This window comes from Gymnodraco acuticeps, unplaced genomic scaffold (assembly GCF_902827175.1).
Source record: "Gymnodraco acuticeps unplaced genomic scaffold, fGymAcu1.1, whole genome shotgun sequence".
NCBI lineage: Eukaryota > Metazoa > Chordata > Actinopteri > Perciformes > Bathydraconidae > Gymnodraco > Gymnodraco acuticeps.
Window position 1 is genome coordinate 1,128,848 of NW_022990334.1, and position 26,261 is coordinate 1,155,108.

The 26,261-nt window shown below is 42.0% G+C and overlaps 2 protein-coding genes across 2 annotated transcripts; one reads left to right on the forward strand and one right to left on the reverse strand.

Annotated features, from left to right (window-relative positions):
• Positions 1-3,665: 3,665 nt before the first annotated feature.
• LOC117550735 (charged multivesicular body protein 1b-like) lies at positions 3,666-11,382 on the reverse strand. The gene is made up of 8 exons (XM_034223255.1): positions 11,264-11,382; positions 10,842-10,939; positions 10,607-10,753; positions 9,005-9,073; positions 8,819-8,926; positions 7,366-7,409; positions 6,684-6,756; positions 3,666-4,470 (listed from the first exon to the last, which is right to left on the reverse strand). The coding sequence occupies exons 1-8, from the start codon at positions 11,277-11,279 to the stop codon at positions 4,423-4,425; spliced, it is 603 nt and encodes a 200-aa protein (XP_034079146.1). The 5' UTR covers positions 11,280-11,382; the 3' UTR covers positions 3,666-4,422.
• Positions 11,383-12,966: 1,584 nt separating this feature from the next.
• On the forward strand, positions 12,967-18,354 carry LOC117550689 (bromodomain-containing protein DDB_G0280777-like). The gene is made up of 3 exons (XM_034223179.1): positions 12,967-13,291; positions 15,861-16,175; positions 16,482-18,354. Exons 1-3 carry the CDS (start codon positions 13,274-13,276, stop codon positions 18,072-18,074), a joined length of 1,926 nt encoding a protein of 641 aa, XP_034079070.1. The 5' UTR covers positions 12,967-13,273; the 3' UTR covers positions 18,075-18,354.
• Positions 18,355-26,261: the final 7,907 nt, after the last annotated feature.

Consider the following 26,261-nt stretch of genomic DNA (forward strand, 5'->3'; position numbering starts at 1 on the left):
TTTATTAATCCCTTCAACTTCAACTGCCTAATCCAAAATGAATTTACAAAACCAGCACAAGTGTGACACACTGTTATGGCATGTTAATGTGAAAAGGGGAAAGTTTGTAGGTTATAACAAGAGACTTAATACAACCTCCACTGATTTAGCTGTGATCATTTGAATTATGGCCTGTAGGGAGATCGTGCTGTTGGTCGGTGTGTGTTTCCAACCCAGTTTCACGGCATTTTGTGTAATAGTCACGACATTTAATCTATTGATTCGTGTTCACCAACACGATTTCCCCATTTTTTTCATGTCACACAGAACGATTTTAAAAGCAATGTATTTCTATTGGTAGAGTGTTTCGTGCCTGCACCACGTCTTTTTGTCCGGTAGGGTCTTGTTTTTATTTTAAATTGTAGGCTATAATATAATAATTGTATAATGTTTTGCAATCCGTGAGGAAAATAAATTGGGCTCAGAGCCTCAGAATACTGAAATCTGTATTTTTAAATCTTTTTTTCCTTCTAATTTGTTATTGTTTACATTGCTTTTAAAATCGTTCCGTATGTGACACGAAAAAAATGGGGAAATCGTGTTGGTGAACACGAATCAATAGATTCCTTTCGTGACTAACACGAAATGCCGTGAGACTGGGTTGGTGTTTCAACAATGTCTCCTTATGTACTGGACCTCTAACAAATGTATGTAATTTACAAGTTTTATACCATCATTGACAGTTTACTTTTTTTTTTTAATTGGCTGCCTCAACAAATTTAGCAAACAGCCTTTTTGGGACTTTGCTAGGCTAAAAACAAGTATTTGTCGTGGCTTAGTGTTAGCATGCTAACATTTGCTAATTTGAACCAAACATCAAATACAGCTGAGGTTTATGGGAAGTCAATAATTCTGCAAGTTAACTTTGATAAAGGCACAAGATGGAACATGAAGGAATTACCAACATTGTTACCTGACATTCATCAAAAACTATTTTGATGGACAACTGCTTTAACTGAGCTAGCGGTGCAGCTGAAGAGTCCTAGCATAGCAAAATAAGAAAATGCATGTTCTTTACAGTTTTGAAGCACAGGGGATAAATGATAACTTTAATTGGTTTGATTCAGCCTGAGACAACAGTTGCCTATGTAAGGATATGAATTATAATGTGATAAGGAAGCATGTGTGTGTGTGTGTGTGTGTGTGTGTGTGTGTGTGTGTGTGTGTGTGTGTGTGTGTGTGCGTGTGTGTGTGTGTGTGTGTGTGTGTGTGTGTGTTTCCGTGTATGTAGACACAATGACTGGCAGACAGCCTCAATAAAGAGAAATAGACAAGGCTACATGTCCATGTTCACGGCTTGTGTGAATGTAAGGGATATCAGGCTGGGTGAGGCGAGGGTCATGTGGAGGGTTGGCAGGATCAGGTGTGTGTTTGTGTGCGACAGAGGTTGTGACGGTGCGAGCAGGATATTGGTTAGATCTTAATGAAGCGTGCTATGAAGAGCAGGGATGGATAGGGCCAGCTGTGTGGGCGCGTGTGTGTATGTGTGTGCATGAGACAGTAAAACTGATTAAAAGCGGCGTTAACACTGACAGGAAGCAATGGTCAAGAGGTGAGTGGAAACTGGGGAAAGCCTTGGGGTGGAACGATTAGACACACACTCAGCGGCAGCAGATGCAGCCTGAGGAAAGCCCTGGGTAGCAGCGATTGGTCACACATGCCCATCGATATCCGAGTAGAACCAATCAGCTCGGCTTCCTGTGTTTGACCTGACCCTTCAGGCATTGTAAATAAATATTTCTAGTGAGGAGGCGATAGAAGACAAGGAGAGGAAAAGAGCCACTGTGTGCAATTTTATATCTCAAAGACTACCTTAAATAGATGATGATTGTTACTATCGACACTCAACACTGATGATACACTATTCATGTGAGCATTACATTATTTTTTGGAAGGATACCGCAAATAAACTGTATATATATTTTTAAATACATGTATTCCAGTGAAATCTACTATTTGATATAGAATTATTCCAAGTTTCTCTTATTTAGAAGACATCAGTTTAACTTATATATGCAGCATCAAGAGTTTTGTGATTTTGTATCTGTTGTATTTAGGAGGTCACTAATCGCTAATTATAAGGAACAGTTACATTTTATAGAAACAATTGCTGCTTTAAACACACGTAGTGCTACTACTGATTATTTTAATTATCAATTAATCTGAACTCAGAAGATATTGAGTTCTAAATTACATATTTAAGACAGATAAGCGTTGCAAACCTTTTAATGTGAGATGCTGGAAATAATGTTTTTCCTTGGATGCTTACATTTTGCTTGAACATTTTGTGATGAATTAACTATTGAAACATTCATGACTTTCCTGACTAATTAATTCACACAAGTGATTAGGCAACCTTTGTGAAGAAAATGTGGGAAACTTAATACTGTGTGTTTAATTCTTTGCTAGATAAGACTAAAAGACAGAAAGTTCTAAATGTATTTAAAAAACAAAGGCAAGTGTTTCTGGTGAACAATATCTATCTTCACTTTAGTATGACATTACATTATTGTTTCTAGAAAACATCTTGGAAACTGGAAGACCGACCTGTAAAACAGACCCATTTTATTCTCAGGTTGATCATTCTGGGCTTTAGGAACATTTATATGTTCCTGCCGAATCCTGCTGGACATACCGTATAGTTTCCTGTGTGTGATCATGCTTGTTATAATTAGAGCTTCCTCTCCTAGTCAGCGTGTTTGGCTCTCCCCTCCCCTCCCCTCCCCTCCCCTCCCCCCTGTGCAGCAGCAGACAGGTCGGCCGTGGGGACAGGACCACCGGCTCCCCTCCTGTCAGCAAGTTCCACTCCTCTAGGAACCCAGACAAGGAGGTGTTGACGGCCCTGGAGGAAAGCCACTTGGTATCAACACCTGACACACACACATAGACAAACACAGGCTTCCCTCGCGCAGGGGCCGTCTGCACACACACATCTGGAGGGAAGCATCCCCACACACAGCGCGGAGGAAAAAAACAAGCCGCATCAGGATTTAATCATACTTAAAGATTTGGCCACTGAAGGTTAGAAATTGAAAACAAAACGTACCAAATAGATTGCGTGGCTCTGACAGCAGAGGGGACGTGGAATTTAAATTCCAGGTGATCTAACTCCGAGCAGAAATGACTGACAGCTGCTGGATCACTGAGGAAGTATGTGTGTAATAGGCAGAATAGAGACTTGTGTCAGTCTGGGGGGCACTGATGATGATTGTGAATGTAGTTAAGTGCATGCTGATGATGATTAGGAAGGACACAAAAAGGGTCAGAGGTGGCGGAGTGTCACTCTGGAGGACTCCCATCAGAACGGGGCTGTTCATGTAGAGGTAGGTGTGTGTGTGTGTGTGTGTGTGTGTGTGTGTGTGTGTGTGTGTGTGTGTGCTCAGAGAGCACCTGTAATGGCTCCCAGCTGAGTCCTGCCTCCCCCTGGGATATGCTGAACTGTGTGCGCATGTGTGTGTGTGTAATGAGGCAGTGGCATGCGAGCGGCAGAGGGCCGCTTCCTCTACAGGTGACACCTTTGACCTCTCATCTGTTCCCTGTTGGGGAGAGAAAGAGGGGGGGGGGGGGGGGGATGGAAAGAGGGGGGACAGGGATGCACAAACAAGGCTATAAACTGACAGGTAAAACAAGTTTTAATGTTTTTAATTGACATTCAATCTTTGCATAAAAGCGCACAGTGAGCCTTGAGTGCTACATGCAGACAATCAGCTTTATTGCAGCTTTTTATAAAGCAGGTTCCAGGCAAACATAGACGATGAGCCCAATCATACAATACAACAAAATAAATAATAAATAAGTAAATACATTCGTTTTAGTTTTAGCACTACAGCCAAAACAGGATTCGACTCACATCCTCAGTCATGCAGGTAGGACATTACAGTTACAATACAAACATGCTCTCTTAGCAATCAGTCAGTTCATATATAAATAGGTACATAAATAATGTAATCTGGCATTATATACATGGTGTTCAACCACCTTAGAATGAGGTTATAGCTATTAAGTAGTACACAATTGTTTAATTCTCAAAAATGTGCGCAAAAAAATACCATTTACAAATACTTCCAAGGAGTAAAAAATAAAAGCCAGCACAGCCGTGTTATTGCTGAGATAATAAATAATCACAATACATGTGAAATAGGAGTGTGCAAATGAGCATTATTATAGAAACGCTGCAGGTGATGCAGTAGGTTACAGGACAGCAGAGGTCCTGCTTCCTCCTCTCGCTCCCTCTCTGCTGGTAGTCAGCTCCTTTCATTCTCACAACAGAGCAAACCTTTACCACAGAGCTTTCAGGCACACGGCACCACTTTCTGTTTGTTCTCCGCTTCTTCACCCCCTGTCTCTTCTCCTTCCTCCCGGTCTTGTGATGTTTGGACATCATTATGACACCTGGTCTCGCAGTCGGGACAGCCTCTGGGACAGCTCGTCCTGATAACAACACAGAACAGGAAAACAGTCAGAAAAAAACATTCGGCAGCTCTATACAAAAATGCTTTACCTCCGTGACTCTCTTCAAATGAGTTGCTCTTAGATTTCCTATTTCTACAACAAAAACTGCCATTTTATTTATTTATAACTGAATACAATCTTTAGTTCGCAAACCGAGTGTGAAGTGGCTGGGATGAGGATCAGCACCTCCAAATCTGAGGCCATGGTTCTCAGCAGGAAACCGATGGACTGTCCACTCCAAGTAGGGAATGAGTCCTTACCCCAAGTGAAGGAGTTCAAGTATCTCGGGGTCTTGTTCTCGAGTGAGGGAACAATGGAGCGTGAGATGGGCCGGAGAATCGGAGCAGCGGGAGCGGTACTGCAGTCGCTTTACCGCACCGTTGTGACGAAAAGGGAGCTGAGCCAGAAGGCAAAGCTCTCTGTCTACCGGGCCATTTTCGTTCCTACCCTCACCTATGGTCATGAAGGATGGGTCATGACCGAAAGAACGAGATCGCGGATACAAGCGGCCGAGATGGGTTTTCTCCGCAGGGTGGCTGGTGTCTCCCTTAGGGATAAGGTGAGAAGTTCGGTCATCAGGGAGGGACTCGGAGTTGAGCCGCTCCTCCTTCGCGTCGAAAGGAGCCAGTTGAGGTGGTTCGGGCACCTAGTTAGGATGCCACCTGGGCGCCTCCCTAGGGAGGTGTTCCAGGCACGTCCAGCTGGGAAGAGACCAAGGGGTAGACCTAGGACCAGGTGGAGGGATTATATCTCTTCGCTGGCCTGGGAGCGCCTTGGGATCCCCCAGTCAGAGCTGGTTGATGTGGCCAGGGAAAAGAAAGTTTGGGGCTCTCTGCTGGAACTGCTACCCCCGCGACCCGACCACGGATAAGCGGGAGAAGATGGATGGATGGATGGATGGACAATCTTTAGTTCTTATTTTCACAACCGATTATTCATGTATTTTCAGAATGTTAATCCTAATATGCCAGTTATTATAAAAAAACAACATTTCTTTATTATTTTCTGTATACTAAATGGTATAGTAAGGGTATGTTTTGGTATATGGTAATTCTTGGCAGGAATATTAACTTTAATGCATTTATTAACTCAGGCTAAAGAATGTATTTGGCTCATAGTGCAAACATGAGAAGATGGTTAAATATGGTGGAAACTAGCAAAAACTATACATTTGAAGCCAGATTTCTAGATGAAAAGTGTGATATAATAGAATACAAGATCATATGTTGTAATGAGATGTAGATAAGAAGGACCTTTATTCATCCCGGTAGGAAAATGCAGGTGTTAAAGCAGCTGCGGAATAAGAGAGTGTATATACAAATATGTAATGATGGTTTAATATATATACGTTTCTATGTGCCGGTACGAGTGGGGATGAGACTCATAGAATGTGCTATGCTTTGTAATGGCCACTGGATTCAATCTGAATGTGTTTCAATGGGGACATTTTTGCCATTACGGTCTCTGTTCTGATTTTGTCTATAAAGTTAATTAAATACTTAGACAATTCAATAAAAAAACACAATGCGATATGCACAGCCAGAGGATCGAAAATAATGTCTCTAGTGAGGCTCGTGGTGAAATCTATAGTTCTTAGAATATCCCGCAACTGCTGTAGGCTTTAAAGGTGAAGGCGTGACGTGTAGCTGTCCTTCACAAAAAACAGATGTGAACAGACTGAAGTATGTTGGCTACAATGGAGTCCAATTGTGGCTTTTCAAACTGGAAAATGTATCAAAACAGCTTAAGGGAGAACTCAAACACTTCCTGCCACATATTCCACTTTGCCGCTTTATGACCACAATGTTCCACACAGTCATTGTTTGGATGAAGAAGGCTGAATAAACACTGCTTCTGTGTCACAGTATCCGTGAAGACCCACAGCTCCACCACAGGCCGTGGGTTCTTTATAGTGATACAGTTCCTTTTTGAAGAAGATGAGCATACACAATGACAGGGAAAAGTGTTCTGAACTGCAGGAGTGTGTTAAAGAAGGGTCCGTCTATTCTATTGTCTACGGTCATAGTGACATTTAAAAATAACACCTACTACATCATTCTAGCTGATTATAGAGACTGTCATTCCCTACAGATAAATGTTAGAGAGACACCTTTCATAGACAATATGACAATAAAGAAAATGTGTATATAATCACACCAAAAATAGCTACAGCAGAAGAACGGGTGTGTTACCTGCTCTGTAGACGCCACAGATGAAGCCATTGAGGAAGTGTGGCCTGCAGGAAGCTCCAGGTTAAGATCCAACCTAAAAAAAGAAAAGGGAAAATAGACAGGAACACTTTCACCATGAGTTTTGCTTGGCTGCTTAGCTCTTAACGTCATTTAAATAAAGCTTAGTACAGCTTCTCATTTGTTAAAGGTCCCCTATTATACTCAATTTCAACAATATATTGTAGGTCTCAGATATTTACAAAACATGTCTCTGAAGGGTTTTGCTCGAAATACCGAACAGACTGGCCACGCCCCTCTGCGAGATATTTTTTAATAAACAACACAATGGTGCTCTAGGAGGAGATTCAGGTGTTCAGGGCGAGTGTTACTGGTTGGTGATTGGCTAATTGTTCCACAACCCAAAAAAACATTGTGACAACACAAAGTGGCCAAAATCATTTGTTGTTATAGATGGATCAGGATAAAAAGAGAGATCATATTTTTTCTGAATCTCTTAACATAGAGGAGACACATATTGCTGGCAAAAAAAAATACAAAAGTGGATTTTGCATAATAGTTTTATTAGTCTACTTAAAAAAGTTAGTACATTATTTTTTAAGTCCCTGCATTTATGTTTTTCTCCTATCAATGCATTTGTTGTTGCTATTACTGTTAATTGTTTGGAGGTATGGACCATACTCACCCTGCTTCATCAGCCATCTCATGCAGCAGTGTATCCACTTCATTCTACAGACCAACCAAGAGAACACTCATTTAAAGAAAGAAAACATGTTTAGAGGATTTATTGTGGGAATAATGATGGGATTAAAGGGTATGTTAGAGTCTTATCCATAGTCAGTGTATGGTAGATTTTGATAGTGGGATTCTTTTTTAAGGTGGCTAATTATACATTATACACTAACTATAAAGTACCTCATACAACACTGTCAAGATTGTGTACTTACAAGAGTCACTACCTTAAAATAAGGAGGGTAATAAGTACACAGAAGTCATGACCTGTCTAAGTTAAAGCTTTTTTCAGAGGCTTAACATTTGCTAGTTATTCTTCAATACACAAAAACAGACTTTAATTCTAACCCACTCCAAATAATGGAAGATGTCAGAACAAGAGCAGCAACTCGTTAAAAAGAAGGGTAAAACTATTTCCACTATTTGCAAGTACTTTGCCATTACATTTCACATCGCTAAAGATATGTGCCCAGTTAGCACTGTTAGCAACCAGGGCTTTAAGCAACTTGTCAACACGTTGGACAAGCGTTACGCGATGCCGTCTCGGTATTATTTCAGCAGGTCTGCGCTGCCTGCACTATATGACAAATGCCGTGGGGAAGTTGAGAGAGATGTGGCTTCAGCTGACTACTTTGCTACCACAACAGACCTATGGTCTAGCCCAAGGGTGCCCAACCAGTCGATCGCGAGATGTGTCTACAAATAGAACAACAATATTCTGTTTTATCGTTAATGTCCTGTAACATAATCTTCCTGTGCCAGAATAATGCACTTGAACCCAAAAAGCTTTGTGATTGGCCGGCGTCACCCCATGTGTCGGGGCGTGGCTGAGGGTCTTCAGTACAGGTGGCAATATCGTCACCTGCCTGCGCTCATCTCTGAAACCAGACCATGTAAACAACCTGGTGCTTCTTGCAAAAAATCTTTAAGAGATGACATGAGCAGTCCTACCAGCATTTGCCATGGTGGCCTAATTTTTTTTAATTTGGTCTTAAATTGTAGTTCAACATTTATTTCCTGTTACTTCTGGACCATGACGGTTGGCCAGCCTGAGTGGAATATGTTGAATATGTTTTACCAACATGTTGGCTATATGTTAAGGAGTTTTCAGTAGGTTGTGACAGTGCACTGCATCATATTTGATTTAATTTATTTTGGACCAATTTATTTATCATATTAATAATATATGTTTAGTATGGTTTTGGAAGTGCGCTCCAACATATTTGTTCTTGTTTATTGGTAAAATATTATTTGTTTTAAAGTTCAATGAATAATCGTCAAAATAATCGTGATATCGATTATTGACCCAAATAATCGTGATTATGATTTTTGCCATAATCGCACAGCCCTACCTCTAGGTGTGCCTGCATGAACGAGGTTTCCCTGCGTGTAGGAGGGCTTCTCACCTGAGGAGTTGTCAGAGTGGTGGTGTTTCCCATGGTGTCCTCCATCTGAGCCGTCTGCACGTCCAGAGTTTCAAACTGGTTTTCAAACTTGTCCATTAAAGCAGAGATCTATAGAGAAACATAGATACTGAACAACAGTCCAGAAATGGTCATATTTGTTTCCCTTTGTCATGTGAAATGTTTTACCTTCTCCAAGTTCATGCTTTTGAGTGTAGCATCCATAGACTTGACCACTCCAGACATGGATTTAGACACCTGGGCAGAAACACATCACATTGAGTATTAAAGCCTCTGTGGTCTTCTTACTGGTCTAATTTGTCTCATTAAAAACAGGATCAGTATTTGAGGTCGCTCAGGGAGAAGGATTTAATGGGACAAAGCTTGAAGTGCTGTTACCCTGTATTTCCACTAGGTGTCACTTTAAGCTCTTTAAACAGATAATTTGTTATGACTAACTCTCATCCTTGATATTTCAAAGATGATGCTGATTAATCTTGTCAAAACCAATTTACCAATAGTTGATATTATGGTGGAGGGGTTTTTCATCAGTGCTATTGTGTTCATGTGTTATGAGACGTACATTACAGCAACATAAAGAGGTGTTTTTCAGCTATACCATCTCGCAGGCTGCCTCCAATTCTATAGACGCCATTAGGTTATATTCTGTGAAATGATGCCTGCCCTGTAGTGAACCTGAATGAAAGCCATTTAAAGAGGCAGGTCAATCTCATACGGGCAAGAAGGTAATAGCCTCAGTCTGCAGCAGAGCTAATGACATTATGTAATTGGTGGCTTTTTGTTTGCATGTCTGCCAGACCCTTTTTCTCCTTCTTCCTCTCCCTGTTTCTTTTGTGTAGAATCCTATAATGAGTAAATGCCTACTTTCTGACTTTTTACCCTGTAATGGTTACATTATGAAGCTCTTAATTATGATGTATAATTCAACATATCAACTTTGAATACGATATATTTTGAAGGTTGAAGAGAGAGACACTTTGGGATTTTAGCCTTTGCAGACCATTTACATGCATAAAAACCTATATGACACTACAGGAAAGGGAAAAAAGGGTATTAGCATCTAAATATATTTAAAAAGTGAACGTAATCATGTGTAAAATGACATGTTTCACAATCATATAAATGATGTTATTGTATTATAAATAAATAAGCAATGATTTGTCTATCCCTTTCATGTTGCAGCTAGTAAAAGTGAAGCTCATTCTAAGAACTTCATTTATCGCTGGGTAGTTTAACCTATAGTAATATACAATCACTTTTAATTAATCATATTTTGTATTAATAACCTAAATCTGTCAAAAGTAACTAAAGGTTCCAAATAGATCTAGTGCAAGAACAAGTGCAATATTTGCCTGTATATATAAGTGCTCCAAAACTATAATGCAGCATTAAGTGAAAATACTTACATAAAGTAAAAGTACCTCATTGTGTATGTAAGTACAGTACTTTTTACCATATGAACAACCATATTTACTAAATCTGTACCAGGTTAGGGATTACAAATAAGGGTTTAATTTTGGTAGCAAACACCACACAAATAATGATAACAACAATTGAAAACAATGTTAACCAAGCAAGTCATATTGTCAAGTCACATTGTGCAATCTCTTTCTAAATCAAATGATCTCTGTACAAGAGCTTATCTTTAAAAATGATTACATGACTGCAGTAAATAGGTTGGGCATGTTTTCTTTATGGTTGTCATTTACCTGCTTTACCAAATAGAAATGAAGGCAGATCTTTGACAAAGCATTGACTTGAACTCCTGACCTGTTTCATGGTGACAGCAGTCTGGACCCTGGAAGCCACAGCATCCACACGTGCACTCATCCTCAGGAAGTTAAGAGACTGGTGCTTCTGACGGATGGCGTTCTCTGCATGGATCTTAGCTGCCTCCATGTTACCCTTCTGGATAGCCTGAGAGACAAACAGAATAGGAGTACATAAACATACATAATACAAAATATCTGCACTGTAGCCAATGGTCTTTCATAGAAATAAGCACCTGCTTCACTTTAGCCTTTTCTGCCTTTTCCTCTTTGTCACATTTCTTGGAGTTGCGTTGTAGCTCCTTTGTGGCAATCTTGAGGTTGAACAGTTGTTCTGCATGGTTAGTCAAGGAATTGTTTATTTAAGTAGGCTAATGGTTATACATTGAATGATACATGCATTTTTAGGCTGGCTGAATATAAACTGTAAAAACATTGAGCTAACCCAAATCACTGCAGGCAAGTTACTTTGTTTTTCCTATACAAGTGAAAATGTAAGCTACTAGCAAACCCATCACTGTTTTCGTTCGTAGTTGAATGACTGGGCAGAAGTTACTAGCTGTTAGCTAGCAAACCAAGCTTACATTTGGCTAGCTAACACTCTCACTAGGTAACTGTTTCTACCGATATGCATGTCAGACTTCCCAGGAAAGGATACTCTCCATATTCGACATGATGAAGGTATTTTTCAGTGACAAAAACTCTGGCCTGCTTATGAACAGATACAGTCAGTGACTTGTTTCCCAGAGATGTTTGTTTTGGTTTTTTCAAACTGGTGTATATTCGCCACTTGAGCTAAGAGGATTCCCCTAAGCGTACTTCCGTTTTTGCTTAAAAGCACATAGACAGAGCGGCAGTAACGTTGTCGCATTGGTCTTGATGCCAACGTGAGTGTGTCTTATTTTATAATAAGAACATATTCTTACTTTGGTAGAGCTTTGATAACATATATAGGTAAGAAACAACTTTGTATACCGCCTTTAAGCTGTTACAAGTAGGCTTATGTCACGCATGCGCAACTAAGTGACGACCGACTAGGCGACTACTCAAGGTTTTTCCTTCATATTTTAACTGTTTTGCATTATAATAGCATGTCAGTTACCTTTAAATAAATTAAACGAATTCAACACATGTGTACGATGATGTGTGTGCTTAATATAGTCCTAATGGATAGAATCGCCAGAAATGTGTCTGGATTTAGTCGCTAGACAACGGTATGTGAACCATCTTGATCCAACTTTTATCTTTGAATAAAACTTCTGTCTACCCCTCACCGTCGTCACCATGGATGGTCGTCACACGGTCACGATTTTGCATGGCGTGCCCGCGCCTTCTACGTCACGACCGTTTGAGAGGTGGACGGGCGCGCGTGTCCAAAGCAGACAAGTTCCATCCAAGCTAAAAATAGTTTGTACCCGGTTTGTACCCGGTATCGGTAGGTTGTGGTGCACGTCTAGTGACGTCATTTTGTTCTTTTTTTGTGAGGGAGTAAATTGACCTTTTCTACAGCGCCTTGCTTTTTAATGACGTTTCTTTCACAATGTTTATGATGCGTTTACGAGAATGTGACATCTGTAACCTTGTTTTTTCGGTTGTACATGGAAAAACAATAATTTGGACTGGCCTGATGGAAAAAAATGAAAGAGGGCTTTATAGGCCAATTGTTGTTGAAAGAGACAGCAATAAAATGCAGCATGTGGAAAATAGGGATCATCGGTTGTCCAGAGAGAAAGGTTCCGGTGTGCCAGTCGAATGGGACTGGGGGATTAACGGCTGGGCCAGGGGGGGGGAGCAGCATGGATGACTCATACTGTATGTGCTGATGATAGTCGGACACAGCACTGGATACAATGTGAGCGTTAGGGACAGTGAACAAGTGAATGAAAAATGTTGTAGAAATAAATACAAAATACATTGTCTCATTAGAGTTTTCAGTTAGCTGCATAATAACATAGAAGTCCTTTATACTGTCCATTTTGACTCCCATTTATACAACAAACAAGGAGAAAGCAAATACAAATAGGCCTAATACTTTTTTGTCTATCCTGGCTAGGCCTTTAGCTAAAAGTTCCCTCTCTCTGTCTTGAATTTAGCCCGCTTTTTCAACTTTTATTTACAATAAGGATACACAAGGGGCTGTTAAAAACGTTTTCGAATTAGGCCTATATCATAGTCTATCTGCCCAAAACACACTACACCATCATTGTTGTAGCCTACTTCTGCACACACACACACACACACACACACACACACACACACACACACACACACACACACACACACACACACACACACACACACACACACACACACACACACACACACACACACACATACACATACACACACACGCGCGCACGCTCCCCAGTCATAACTGAATGACGGCATGTCGCTATGGAAACTGCGTTACGCTCCGGGCGGCCGGAGGAGAAAACAAGAGCGCGAGGACTCATTTCAGTCTTCACTTCAGCACCAAGCGAGCTCCTGGACAGCGCCCGGATGAACTCGCGCACACATAGTAGTCTCGTATGCCTTATAAGGGACACATCAGCACCGAGCCTCACCGGAGAGTGTAGGGACTTGAGAAGAGAAACAAAGCCAGTCACTGTCGGGACCTGAAGCTCGGAGGAGGTTCTACTATCAAACCGGGAGACAGTCGCTCCCTCAAATGCCACAGCAACAACAGGTAAGGACATTCAGTTCTGTAAAGTTTGGATATTTTACTTTTTTGGTGTCTGTCTGAAGCTTACAGACAGTTTATAATGTGCTTTAAATCCTGGAGCTCAGAAGTGTGCCCTTTATTCTGCCAGGCACTTAATTGCGGTTAATTGCCCTCAGGAGTGAGTAAATGCGTGATTAGGTGATTAGAGTGAAGACCAGCGGGGCAGAGTGCATTCAGCAGTGCTCGTTATCACTCCACTACATTTAAGGCATTTGTGGACTGTGAAGCAGAAGGTACAAAACTAAAGCCTGGTTATTTTACAGGGTAACAACTCTTATTATTTATATTTTTAGAAGTGTTGCCCATGTACAAGTTTAGCAGTAGGCTACTATTTAAAATATTCTAAACTCCAAATATGTAAGACTAAATGTGTGGTGTGCAGGCATTGTAAATGCATTTGGTGGGTGGACACAACAAAGACTGAGTTGTTTCCTTCTTTAACAGCATTACCCCAAGTTCATCATAACTGTTTAAGTAAATGGAAGAGACAAACATATAATATCACTATTAATAATAATAAAAAGTCAGGGACACATTGTCATTTTTCTATAGTTTTCTATAAACAGGACATCATTGTTTGTTTCCTGTATTTATTCTGCTGTAAAAAGTGTATACCAGAGACGGCAGCCTGAGTCTACAGAGCGTCTTTGTTTGTGTTGTTAGCTCAGTGAATACAAGACCCTCCGTATGTGCTGGGTTTTCAATGGCCATAGATTATGTGCGAGCTGAGCCGATACGCCTGGATGAGTCACTCAGGCTGCAAGTGTGCAGAAGAGTGCGAAAGGGGAGGGGGAGATACAGGGGCTAGCTTGAAAACAGTCCTGCAGTGCCTCTCTGCCTCCTCCAACCATTGTTTAATGACCAGTGTCAACACCTAGGACTATATTTATTGCCTCTGGATGTATGATTACGTTTTTTTTTGCAACTTGAAGTCCACCTTGTTAAAGTGTGGCACAGAGAGGAGAGAGCGTTGTGTTCTCAGACTCAACCTTTCTGTCTTCTGGAAAGCTATTAAGTGGTTTTACAGTGAGTTTGGAGGCTAAATGAAGTGCTGTTTTCCAGCTGAAATGTACGCAACACAGTTTAGAAGACTCATAAACACTTCCTAGATTGTTTGTGGTTATCACAGAGTATCACTCTCTGATGCCTGACAAACTGACCTGAAAGCATCCCATAACTGCCCATTAGTATCCCAATGTTTACCCTGCTGGTATTGACAAATCATAGTAATCAGCAGCATTCAGCCACAGCACTGACTGACATCTATTGATTAAAACAAACAAAAGATCATAATGGGCTGCCATGAACCACATTTGCACACTCAGAGGCACTCAAGACGTTTGCATGTGCCTCTACTGACTGACTTGAAGAATAGATAGTTTGTAGAGATTGATAGATGGAGTCTGGATGCAGAGGCTGTGTGCGTAACTGCCAGGAGGAGGATTACGAAGCCTAACAAACATAATTGACTGATATTAAATCCCACTTTGTTCCAATTTGTGTTACGATTTACAAAGGTATTATATAAAACAACCTTGTCTGCACTGCACTCAGAGGAGTGTGCGCAAGAGCCATTGTTTGTTATGTACACAAATAATGTGCTTCGCACACGGACACAGAAACAGATGTGTGTCTTTAATTAGTGACGTTGGTGTGATTAATGCAGTCTGCTGGGGATGACTCATTCAGCTTAACCCTTGCGCCTCTGGTGGAAACAATCAATAAACAAAGATTTACTCTGCCCTTACATGTCATTTTAATTATATACTTCATACGATCTTATCAAATAATGTATTATCTGGTATTTTTTCTTTCTTTCAAATTGAACTGATTCAGGTATTGTATGTAACTGTGATTGGGTAAAAATAAAGGAACTAATTGGTGTGATTCCAGTCAAACTCTTCCTCTTCCTTTGTTGCGATCTGGTTGAGCTGTGGATCAATATTCATGCAAATCACATGTACGTGGATCCCTCCATGTGTCAGCATGTCAACACAGCAGTTACATTAGCATTTTTGAAAAGCTGTCAGCCAAGCTGTGACTTGCAGACAGCAGACTGGCTGTGTGTGTGTGTGTGTGTGTGTGTGTGTGTGTGTGTGTGTGTGTGTGTGTGTGTGTGTGTGTGTGTGTGTGTGTGTGTGTGTGTGTGTGTGTGTGTGTGTGTGTGTGTGTGTGTGTGTGTGTGTGTGTGTGTGTGTGTGTGTGTGTGTGTGTGTGTGTGTGTGTGTGTGTGTGTGTGGTGTGTGTGTGTGTGTGTGTGTGTGTGTGTGTGTGTGTGTGTGTGTGTGTGTGTGTGTGTGTGTGTGTGTGTGTGTGTGTGTGTGTGTGTGTGTGTGTGTGTGTGTGTGTGTGTGGTGTGTGTGTGTGTGTGTGTGTGTGTGTGTGTGTGTGTGGTGTGTGTGTGTGTGTGTGTGTGTGTGTGTGTGTGTGTGTGTGTGTGTGTGTGTGTGTGTGTGTGTGTGTGTCAGAGTTAACTCAGAATTGGTTGGTGACTTGTAATAAAATCTTGTCATCCTCCTTCCTCTCCCTTCAGGGCAGCAGCATGTCTGAAACTAAATCCAGTCAGCGGTTCCAATGCCTGAACGCTGAGCAGGTAGAGGTCCTCCATCAGGTTCTGTCAGAGGTGGTTCCAATTCACGGCCGCGGGAACTTCCCCACGTTGGAGCTGCGTCCTAGAGACATCATCATGGCTGTGCGGGCCAGGCTGCAGAAGCAGGGAATCACAGTGAGAGATATTCGTCTGAACGGATCCACGGCTAGCCACGTCCTCTTCCGAGACAACGGAACGAGCTACAAGGACCTGGACGTCATCTTCGGAGTGGAGTTGCCCAGTCAGGAGGAGTTCCAGGTATGATTACTGCTTGTTAGGAAATGAAAGTAGATCAATGGAATATGAGTGGAGCCTTAACCAGCATTCATTTTGCTGAGCCATCCTTGAGCACGTCTTCTATCTCAGAGTGTTGCATTATAGATTTTTATAGTGCTACATTGATAATGATTTTTCTGTTATCCTTACCTTCATTTAACTGTAGAACATCTTATTTTGTATGGTGAATCAATGGCATTGGCCTTAATATCACATTCTTCAAATGTTAATTTCCCCAAATTCTAGTCATAACTTGTTCTGTCATGTTTTGACCTTTTCTTCTCTAAGGTGATCAAAGAGTCAGTACTGAGCTGTTTGCTGGACTGCCTACCTGCTGGGGTCAATCGAGAGCGGATAAGCAGCGCAACAATGAAGGAAGCCTACGTCCAGAAAATGGTCAAGGTCTTCAATGAGCACGACCGCTGGAGCCTCATCTCGCTCTCTAACAACAGCGGCAAAAACCTGGAGCTCAAATTTGTAAGCACGCTGAGGCGACAGTTTGAGTTTAGCGTTGACTCCTTTCAGATCATTCTGGATCGTCTTCTCGAGTCCTACATGCAGCAGGAGTTGCAGCAGAAAATGAAAACTGGTGAACTTAGGGAGCAGCCTGCAGAGAATCAGAAAAAAGACTCTTCGTCTCTGCTCAGAGAACCTACTGCCCCGAAAACAGAAAATGCCTCTGGTAAAGACTTATCCATCAAAGCAGAGGCTCAGATCAGCCAGACACAACAGAGAGATGAGGTACATGAAAAGCAGTCCAACACTGTACCCAATACACAACAAATTGAACAGTCCAACCAGACGAAAGACTCCAAAGTGGAGAAAGACAACAAAGGCATAAAACCTGTTGAGCTGAAAGAAGCGTCAGAACACAAAGAAACATTCAGCTTTTCTGACCAGACTTTACCAAAACATTTTTCAGAAGAAAAACAAACCTCTGAGAATTCTGACCAGACTTTACCAAAACTTTTGTCAGAAGAGAAACAAACCTCTGAGAATTCTGAACCACCAAATCAGATTGAACTCAGACACGAGCCAGAGCTCCCAGACATCACCAAATGTCTAACAACGGTAGAAATGTCAGAGCCAACCCAGCCCTGTGATGACCAACAACCAGCACATTCAAATCACCAGGAACTCTCTGTCCAGAAAGAACAATCCAACCACACAAAACCCCCTGATGAAGGAGAGGAACTCACAGAACAGATGGCGCACTCCGAGTCGCCAAAAAGCTCAAACAAAACCCAGGCAGAGTCTCTAAACCTGGCAGAAGAATGTCACAGTGCAGACTTCTCCGAGTGTTTCAGTGAGGATCAGAGTAACGATGAGAAAGATAAAACACAACATTTGACTGCTCCTGACTCCAGCACATCTTCACCTGCACAGATAGAGACACAGGTAGAAGAAGAGAGACAAGAAGAAACAGAGACAGTTGAGCAAGAAGAGAGAAAAGATGAGATGGGAATAAGAGAAATGACAGAAGAGATCACAGCCTCAGAAGCTACAAACATAGACAACACACAGGGTATTGATTGTTCCGGCTCCACCTCTTCTTCTATATCCCTTTCTCTTGACAACACAGAGCCTGCCGGTACACAAGATACAGCAGAGATTCACAGCACACTTGACACAGATAACTCAGAGAAAACACCTAACACACTTGAAGCTGAAAGCCCTCCAAATACTCAGGATGGTTTACCTGCACCGCCCAGCCTTGTTTCTGACCAAAGACCTCCTCTTCTCCCTCATGTAAGGCCTCAGAGAGACTTGCTCACATGGTGGTGCTTAAACACATCTCTCCCAAACCCCCTCGGAGGATGTGTAGGAAGGTATCCCCCAATAGTGACCCACATCAAGTCTCTGATAGCGAATCTGTCGTAGATCCAAACCCTTGCCCTAGCCCTGAACCTGAGATAGTATCCGACCCAAAGCCCAGTTCAGACCCTACAACTACCCCAACAACTGGTAACTCTACGAAAACAAACCCTGAGCATGAATCCACCCCTCCCAGTAATCTTACTTGTGACATAGGCCTTACTCCTGATCCAGCCCCTGATATAATCTCCACCTCTGCAGTGGATCCCATTTCTCATTTAGCTCAAGATCCCTCCTCCAGTCAGCTAATCACAGAGAGTTCATGTGAGACAAGTATTCAGAGCATAAAAGAGACCCCATCCACACATTGTGATGAGCAAAGCAACCCTTCAATGAGTGAAACTGTCCCTGCACCCAGACAATCAAAGCCACTTGGTTCAGTGGACACGTTAGTTTCACTCACCAATACATCCACCTCCAACACCCAGGAACCTGTACACACCTCAGAAGTTGAGTTCAGCGATGAAGATCAAATCAGAGTAGTACAAACCAAAAAGATGGACTTTAGTCAGCTGATTGACAGCCCACACGAGACCACACTTGTCACGCCTCCTGTTCCCTGTCCAACCCCTCCCCTCCTCAGTCTTTCCCCTCCCTGCTTCACACCCTCGCCCCCCAGCCTCAGCCCTCCCCGATGTCTGACCCCTCCCTCTAACTTCCTCTCATCTGCGCTACTGAATACTGTCAGCCTCGAGACCAGCTTTAGCTCTCCACCCCTGAGTTTCAGCCCTACCTCATCCTGTCTCAGCTCCCCTCCGTACCTCACCCCAACTATGCTTAGCCTCAGCCCTACTCCAGTCTGTCTTAGCCCGCCTTCCCCCTGCCTCAGCCCTCCCATCCTCTGCCTCACTCCACCGGTGGAGTCAGAGGACCTTGTACCTCAGGTATCTTCGCATATGGAGCCTTTGATACTGAAAACCGACAGCGAGGATGAGAATAAAGAGTCCTCCCCTCAGCCTGGAAATCCTATCCTACAGTTGCAGGATAAAAAGAAACACGATTATATTTCATCGTTGCCTGGGGTTTCAGAGCCAGTCTCTTTTCCAATCACAATTCCTGGCACCACCTCACATGTGCTTCCTCACTCTCAGTCTGAAGACTCCGGGGAATTTGCCCCTCCAGAAGCCGATGAGGCATCCAGCACTGTGCCTGAGAACAAAGAGGCCCCTAAGGTAAATGCAGTCATGCCTGAACAGTGCATCGCTCCTCAGGCAACTGCCTCAGTCCCTGCTGTCGAGGTCCTAGCAGAGAGCATGTACGGTGACTTTGAGGCAGCCATGGATCACCTGCGCTACCGCCTAATCGCTACTAGAAACCCTGAGGAGATCCGGGGTGGTGGCTTGCTCAAGTACAGCAACCTGTTGGTCAGGGACTACCGACCGGCCAGCGAGACTGAGATAAAAACACTGGAGCGCTACATGTGCTCACGCTTTTTCATCGATTTTCCTGACGTGCAGGAGCAGCAGAGGAAGATCCTGTCCTACTTGAAGAACCACTTTATCGGGGAGGAGAGGAGCAAGTACCAGTACCTGATGACGCTGCGGCGCGTGGTCGACGACAGCACAGTGTGCCTGATGGGACATGAGAGGCGTCAGACTCTGAATATGATCACAGTGCTGGCGCTGAAGGTTCTGGGAGAGCAGAACATTATCCCCAACACAGACCATGTGACATGCTTCTACCAGCCTGCCCCATACCTTGCTGATCACAATACCCCCTATTTAGCAGAACCTAGCTACTGCAGCTACTACATACCCCAAGCGGGATCAACTCTGCTTTACCAACCCTACCCCTTACACTTGCACACACAGACTGGACTAGTCTAAAACACACACACACACAAAAGTTATAATTACACAACTCACACAATCTTGCAAGAAGAAGGTGCTTTTCATGAGGAAAGAGCTGGAGAATGGAAAAATAATCCAGGGATAAACTGTTTGGTCTATAATAGACCTATGTGGGTGGGATTGAGTGGATTTTTACAGTAAACTCCCTGAGTACTCTGTAAGGTTCTAATATGATTAAATGTAATTATCTGGGCATCGTGGGAAAATAATAATTATTCCAATATTGCCGAAATTCCAGAAAATGCTTTATGCACTGCATGAGTCTTAGCCCTTTGGTCTCCCTGGGAAACCAACTGTGCTGTTGACATTCAAAAACATTCACAGGCACACACACATATACACAAAACTCACACTTCCAGGTTCTTGAATTCTTGTCACTCTTTTCATGTTCTTACTGTGTTGTTCTTAATGGGTTTGTTCAGAATGTGGACCTTTCCTGTGGTTGATATTGTGCATGGATAAATTAGGACTGTTCTCTCACTGCCAAATACTGTTACTACTATGCTTCTTAAACAGTTTCATGTAACTTTGTTAATCCTTTACTGAAGGGGTGTACTCTGAAAAAAATACTTAAAGGGACAGGTCTACCAGTGTGTACAGTACTTTAATCAGAACACACAAACATGCATGCACCACACATACACACATATGTGCACACCAACTGGCAGGCTGTTTACTGTATTAACACAGTTAATGACGATGCATGAGTAGCTTAATATATACAGTAGAGTAGACCACATCCTGAAGTCAAAGCGAAGACTTTTAATTTAATAAAAATGTATCTATTTTTGCAAAACTTTCCAAGATAATACTCAGTGGTAAACAGACTGGTTAATTCCTACAGAAAAATGCCAACAACAATGCCTTTGCAATAGACTGTACAGTGTATTGATTACAGTATATCGTGTGCAGATACACTGCATTGTTTTCAGGTAAAATGTATTAAGATGTAGTGCTTGATTCCTTTGACTTGTGAAGTCCTTTCTGTAATCATGTGAAGTACTGTACCATCTAGTGTTGATTTATTTAATGCTAATGTTTACCCTATGGAGGTGGTCAGGTTATAACCATCTTTGGGTCACCTCTAAACATGGCCAATTGAGATCGGTCTAAACTGAAGGAGTGCATTTTAAACCTCTGTGACTCCTATCAGCATAAATCAGCATCCTCTAATCCACAGTCAGAATCAACATGAAACAAGTTTAAATCCACCTCAAACCTTTTGAATCCAAGTTCAAAGCCAAACAGCAACTATGACCAAAGATGGTTTGGTAGGGAAATGAAGTGCCTAAATGTGAGACATCATTGGCATGTCTTTATCTCACTGCACTGGGGGTGTTAATGGGGTGGGCCTGGGGCTGGGTTGGGTATGTGTTCAGTTGTTGACCCCTGTTATTGCTGCCCATTTTGATGTCTTCTTTAATGTGGTCCTTTGTTGTCATTTCTTCATGTACATTTTGATAAAATAAAGGCGTAACTCAACAAACCTTCAGATATGTAATTATTGCTACAAATTATTTTAAAGGTAACATGTCGAAATGTCATGAAATCCTAATAAATAATAACTGCAGTGGCCACTAGGTTTCGGCAGTCATTACCCTGTTCCTTGCACATGTCTCTACACTCCATATTCCAAGCAGCCTTTCTAGGCATTGGCCAAAGCATGACAAAACATTAAAATGTTATATCATTTTCAACATGATGTTACTAATGTTTCTATATTTTATTTTGATCATTGGCTTCATGATAATAATAAAAAAAACTAGCTAACCATTTGCATACCTTTCTTAGCTATTGTTTAGAAGCAAACAACATAAGTCTCTAAATAACAGCTAGCTGGCTAATCTTAGCTTGGATTAGGTTATAGTAGCAATCATTATCAAAAGTGATATGCCTACGTCATACATCATAAGCCTAGACCCCTGCTTATCAATTATTGTTAGCTAAAATCCATTCAATGGGCAAAAACACATAATTTGTGACTATTTTGCTAGCGATAACGTTAGCCAGCAACCAAGCTAAGGTTAGCAAACTAGCTCTCACTTAGCTACACTGCATACATCTGGCATTGGTTGTGTCAAAGGTTACAAAGTAATGTACTCAAGGCAAACGGGCAAATGTACCTGCCAGATTAACCTATAAATGGGAGTGTGGATTAATTAGCAGAAATTATCCGCTCAAAATTATTTCGCCACGCCAGCTACTCACTGTGAGTTTAAGAGAGGCAGGGCAGTCAGACGTGTACATAAATGTCACATCCTTTGGAGTCCTGTTTAAGATAATTGAAGTTTATAAACTGCGTTAAAATCACACATTGCCAAAACCAAGTAATTGATGTGTACATTTTAACTAACAGTTCCTCTGAATTGATTGTTTCACATCTTTGTGCTCCGTTCTCATACACCAAGCTACTTTCATTTTCTCCCCAAACAACATGTTGTACAGCTGACGTATCCTCCTTATGATTGCTCTGCAATGATCCACTTTAGCGTGACCGTCAAATCACAATGGTGCCCAGGAGGGCGACCCAAAGCTGTGAAATTCTGTCTGTAGGAGTCCTATTATCACAAATCACCTGTCCTTCAGATGCGTTTGGATCGGAATGACGCACGTTCTACACAACACAGCAGCCTCCTCATCATGTAATGTATGTTCGATAAATACGGTCTGTGAGGTGTGAGACTAAAGGGGAAAAGGGGGATGAGAGGTCTAAACGTGTGTGTGTGTGTGTGTGTGTGTGTGTGTGTGTGTGTGTGTGTGTGTGTGTGTGTGTGTGTGTGTGTGTGTGTGTGTGTGTGTGTGTGTGTGCTACAGAAGGGAATATGTGCAGAGGTGGCATCAGGTGGTCCCCTTCTCCACTGAGTAATTGAAGAGATCTACAGGATAATGAAATAATAGGACTCCCTCCTTACTCCCACATTGCCTGCTCCCAATTCACAACAACGATAATTCATAGGCACAAGAGAAGATGTGGGTGTCTTTTTTCATCTGGTAGGGGAGGACTTGTGTGATAGCAGGTAGTGGCCCCGTCATCCTCCATCATCTATTTACACACACTATGGGCTTGCATGCGCCAGGTTGGAAGCATGTGGCTCACTGGGAGAGAAAGAGATGTGTGAACTAATAGGTTCTGTATCAGCGTCTCACAGACCTCAGAGCTACTCTTGTCCACTCGGGGTTTCCATAGAGACAGAGACAGGCAGCACGGTGGGCGCAAATAGCATGACGGAAGACAGGGAAGACCCACACACCAAATGAGGGGGTGAGAGATTAAAAAACAAGCAAAGAAAAAAGAGGTGGGCGAAGTAAAAAGAAAGATGTTGGAGGGAGAGAGATGGATGGATAAGAAAATGTAGAGAGGAGAAGAAAAAGGATAGAGTGAGAGGAGGGCGAGGTTATAGATAATGCAAGCCGAGAGGGGCAGGGGAGTTTATGGGGAGAGCGTGGGAGGATGTCAGGCCTTCAGTCACAGGGGAGTCACTGTGAGGTGGCTGCAGTGACGCCTGCAGTGATGTTAGAGCAGCAGCACATACACACAGCGGCATGCACATCAATTTTCCTAATGGCCTGCCCACCCGTCCACCGTCAACAAACAGTTTTCAGTCTCACTAAGACTAAAAGAGAACATCACCCACACATCTGTCCTTATCTCTTTCTGTCCCTCACATGCTCTGGACAATACATTTAATTCCTCTGAATCATTTCAAAAGAAGTATTTCTTCAGATTTCCAAATAGATTCATACCTCCTAGTTAAAAAAGGAAAGGTTTGTAGGCAGCCTCTGAAGTATAAATGAAAATCATTAGCAGAGGCTTAAGGCATGAAACATGTTGCTCTGTCTAAAGTGTGAATGTAGGTAATTATGGCTGCTGGCTTTTCTCTATTCATCTTGTTGTCAAAATGAATTCCTCTATAACTTTCTGTCGATTAGCAGCCCCCTGCAACTCTCACCTGGGAGTAATGTTTATTGAATGCCCAGACACTGATCCTGCTATTATAAAGCACTTAGTAGCACACAAAGAATATAAAACATAATCATTTGTGAGGGCTTTATGCTTCCTAGCAGACAACATTTCTCCATAGTATTCACCATTCATCTTTTCATTTACTACAGCCTCCTCCTCCCCCTCCTTAACCCGCACCATGCACCCACGCCCTCTACTTTTCTCACCCCCTGCCCGCTGTGTGCCTCCCACCCATCTTCCCCCTTGACTGCTATGACTCAGTCCTCTTCCAGCAGAGGGTACAACAGGATAAGACCGTGATGAAAAACAGCCAAGAAAACCACTTAACTTAAAGAACTAGAACAATTGGCAAGGCAAAGTAGCTGCTGCGTCTTTAGTTCTAGTGCCACCCACCACACACACCCTCCATCAGAAATACACACACTGCCTCCACATTGTAATTGATGCACTCTTATTTTATTTGCTAACAGCAAAACTTCGAAGGCAGCGAGGAGTGTTTCAAAAATAGTTTTTCATTTCTCTAGATAGAAGTCTGTGTCGTCATGACTCCGTGACATGGATGGATGGTTTCTTAAAGGCGAACTTGCCAAATGCACGGCGTACATGGAGCCTGATTCAGTAAACCTTGAGGGATTGAACCTGTCGATCAAATCACTCTGTTATTCCACTCAACACATCTGTGCTATTTTCAGACTCAAATTCACCATTACTTTAACTCTTCTTGCATCAAAAGAAATTATGCAGTGATGCAGATTATAGGGGTAGACGAGTGTGTGCTTCCTGTCTGTCTCTTTGGTATTAAGTCCATTCAAGAACATTTGGGTCACAGAGACCTTACTTTAATTACTATGCAAACTAGATGCAGCGAAATAATGGATCATAATGTGAGCCATGTGACAAAGAGACAAGCTTACATAACAAACGATCAATCAGGCGGACAGGAAGGCACGTTTACAAAAAAGTGAGGGACACTGTCAACCCAGTCTCACGGCATTTCGCGTTCACCAACACGATTTTTAATCTATTGATTCGTGTTCACCAACACGATTTTCCCCTTTTTTTTCGTGTTGCACAGCACGATTTTAAAAGCAATGTATTTCTACTGGTAATGACGCTCATGGAAGCACAGCATTCGTTTGTGTCGGCTGCCCTTAAAGGCAATGTGAGCGTCCATTCTCATTGGATAACGGAGAATTGTACACCCGGAAGTAAGTATTCCCCTTACTGTCGATTGATTTTACAGTGATATCTGCACTACTCATCGACTAAAAAACACCAGATTATCCTTGTTAATTACACAACATTGATTGGTTTAAATTGTGTGCAATGCTTTTGTATTTTTCCCCTTCGATTCGGAGAAACAAATATTTTTTCGGAGTAAAGGATGGCAGAAGACACTAATCCCCAGCTATCGTTTGGACTACACCATGTGCTCTGTTTGACAAACCCCGTTTTTTTCACCATTCATTCCAATGGCTGGCGTCTATGTCACGTGATCTTCAAATTTCTCCCTGCAGAAAAAAAAAACATGGCCGAACTTCGTTTTATTCTCGGTGGAAAATGCCTATTTTAAAGTTAGTTTGGTCATTAAAATGCGTTTTGATGTCATTTGATGCGAGAAATATGAGTTGTTATTTCAGATTATGTGTGCAGTGGATGTACATGATCTTTAGTTTGCTAGTTATTACGAAGATTACTTCAGGAAATTGCGTCCATAGAACGTTTTCATTGTTACCAAGGTGGTTGCTAGGGACGCTGCTATCGATATTATTTCTGTTATGTTGTGTAACTGTTTAATGGTGTTATCTTTATTGCTACCCCCTTCCCCGTCAATGTATAGTGTTGGTCCACAGCGCAAACATATTAGTTTAACAAAATCCGCATCTAAAGATAGCCTAAGTTATTTCCCCCTGTGCAATTCCAGTCTCACATCTCACAGCACATCGTCATTAACAAATACCGGAAACAGACCGAAAACATTTTTTAAAATAAAATAATACTTTATTCCGAGTGTGCTTGCTTTTCTCTTTGGAGGTCATCACATAACGGCATTGTAATACACGGTTCGGCTGCATTAAATATTACATATCTGCTGTAGTTCTGTATTTATAGAGCCCTGATGAGAAGACTTCTAGACAAACATGAGGAACTGAAAACGTGACGTGGATCATAAATATATCAGCCATTAAACAACATCTTACATTTATTTTCACACAATACGTCTCCTTGCAGTATCAACACTAATTCGGCTGACTTTTATATTTGATCCAATTGGTAGATAGGCTGTATTTACACCATAAAGGTGCACAGCTGATATAAAGGGACACCTAGTGGTTAAAGCATGTTATTGAATTTCATTATTTTTATCATTAGATATTA

Bases quoted from the DNA above. Each gene is read 5' to 3' on its own strand.
- LOC117550735 (XM_034223255.1), bottom strand. The intron at 6,757-7,365 runs GTGAGTATGGTC...TTCTTTTTTTAG, and splicing joins GAGATGGCTGATGAAGCAGG to GTTGGATCTTAACCTGGAGC. The intron at 4,471-6,683 runs GTAACACACCCG...TGTTGTTATCAG, and splicing joins CTGTGGCGTCTACAGAGCAG to GACGAGCTGTCCCAGAGGCT.
- LOC117550689 (XM_034223179.1), top strand. The intron at 16,176-16,481 runs GTATGATTACTG...TTCTTCTCTAAG, and splicing joins CCAGTCAGGAGGAGTTCCAG to GTGATCAAAGAGTCAGTACT.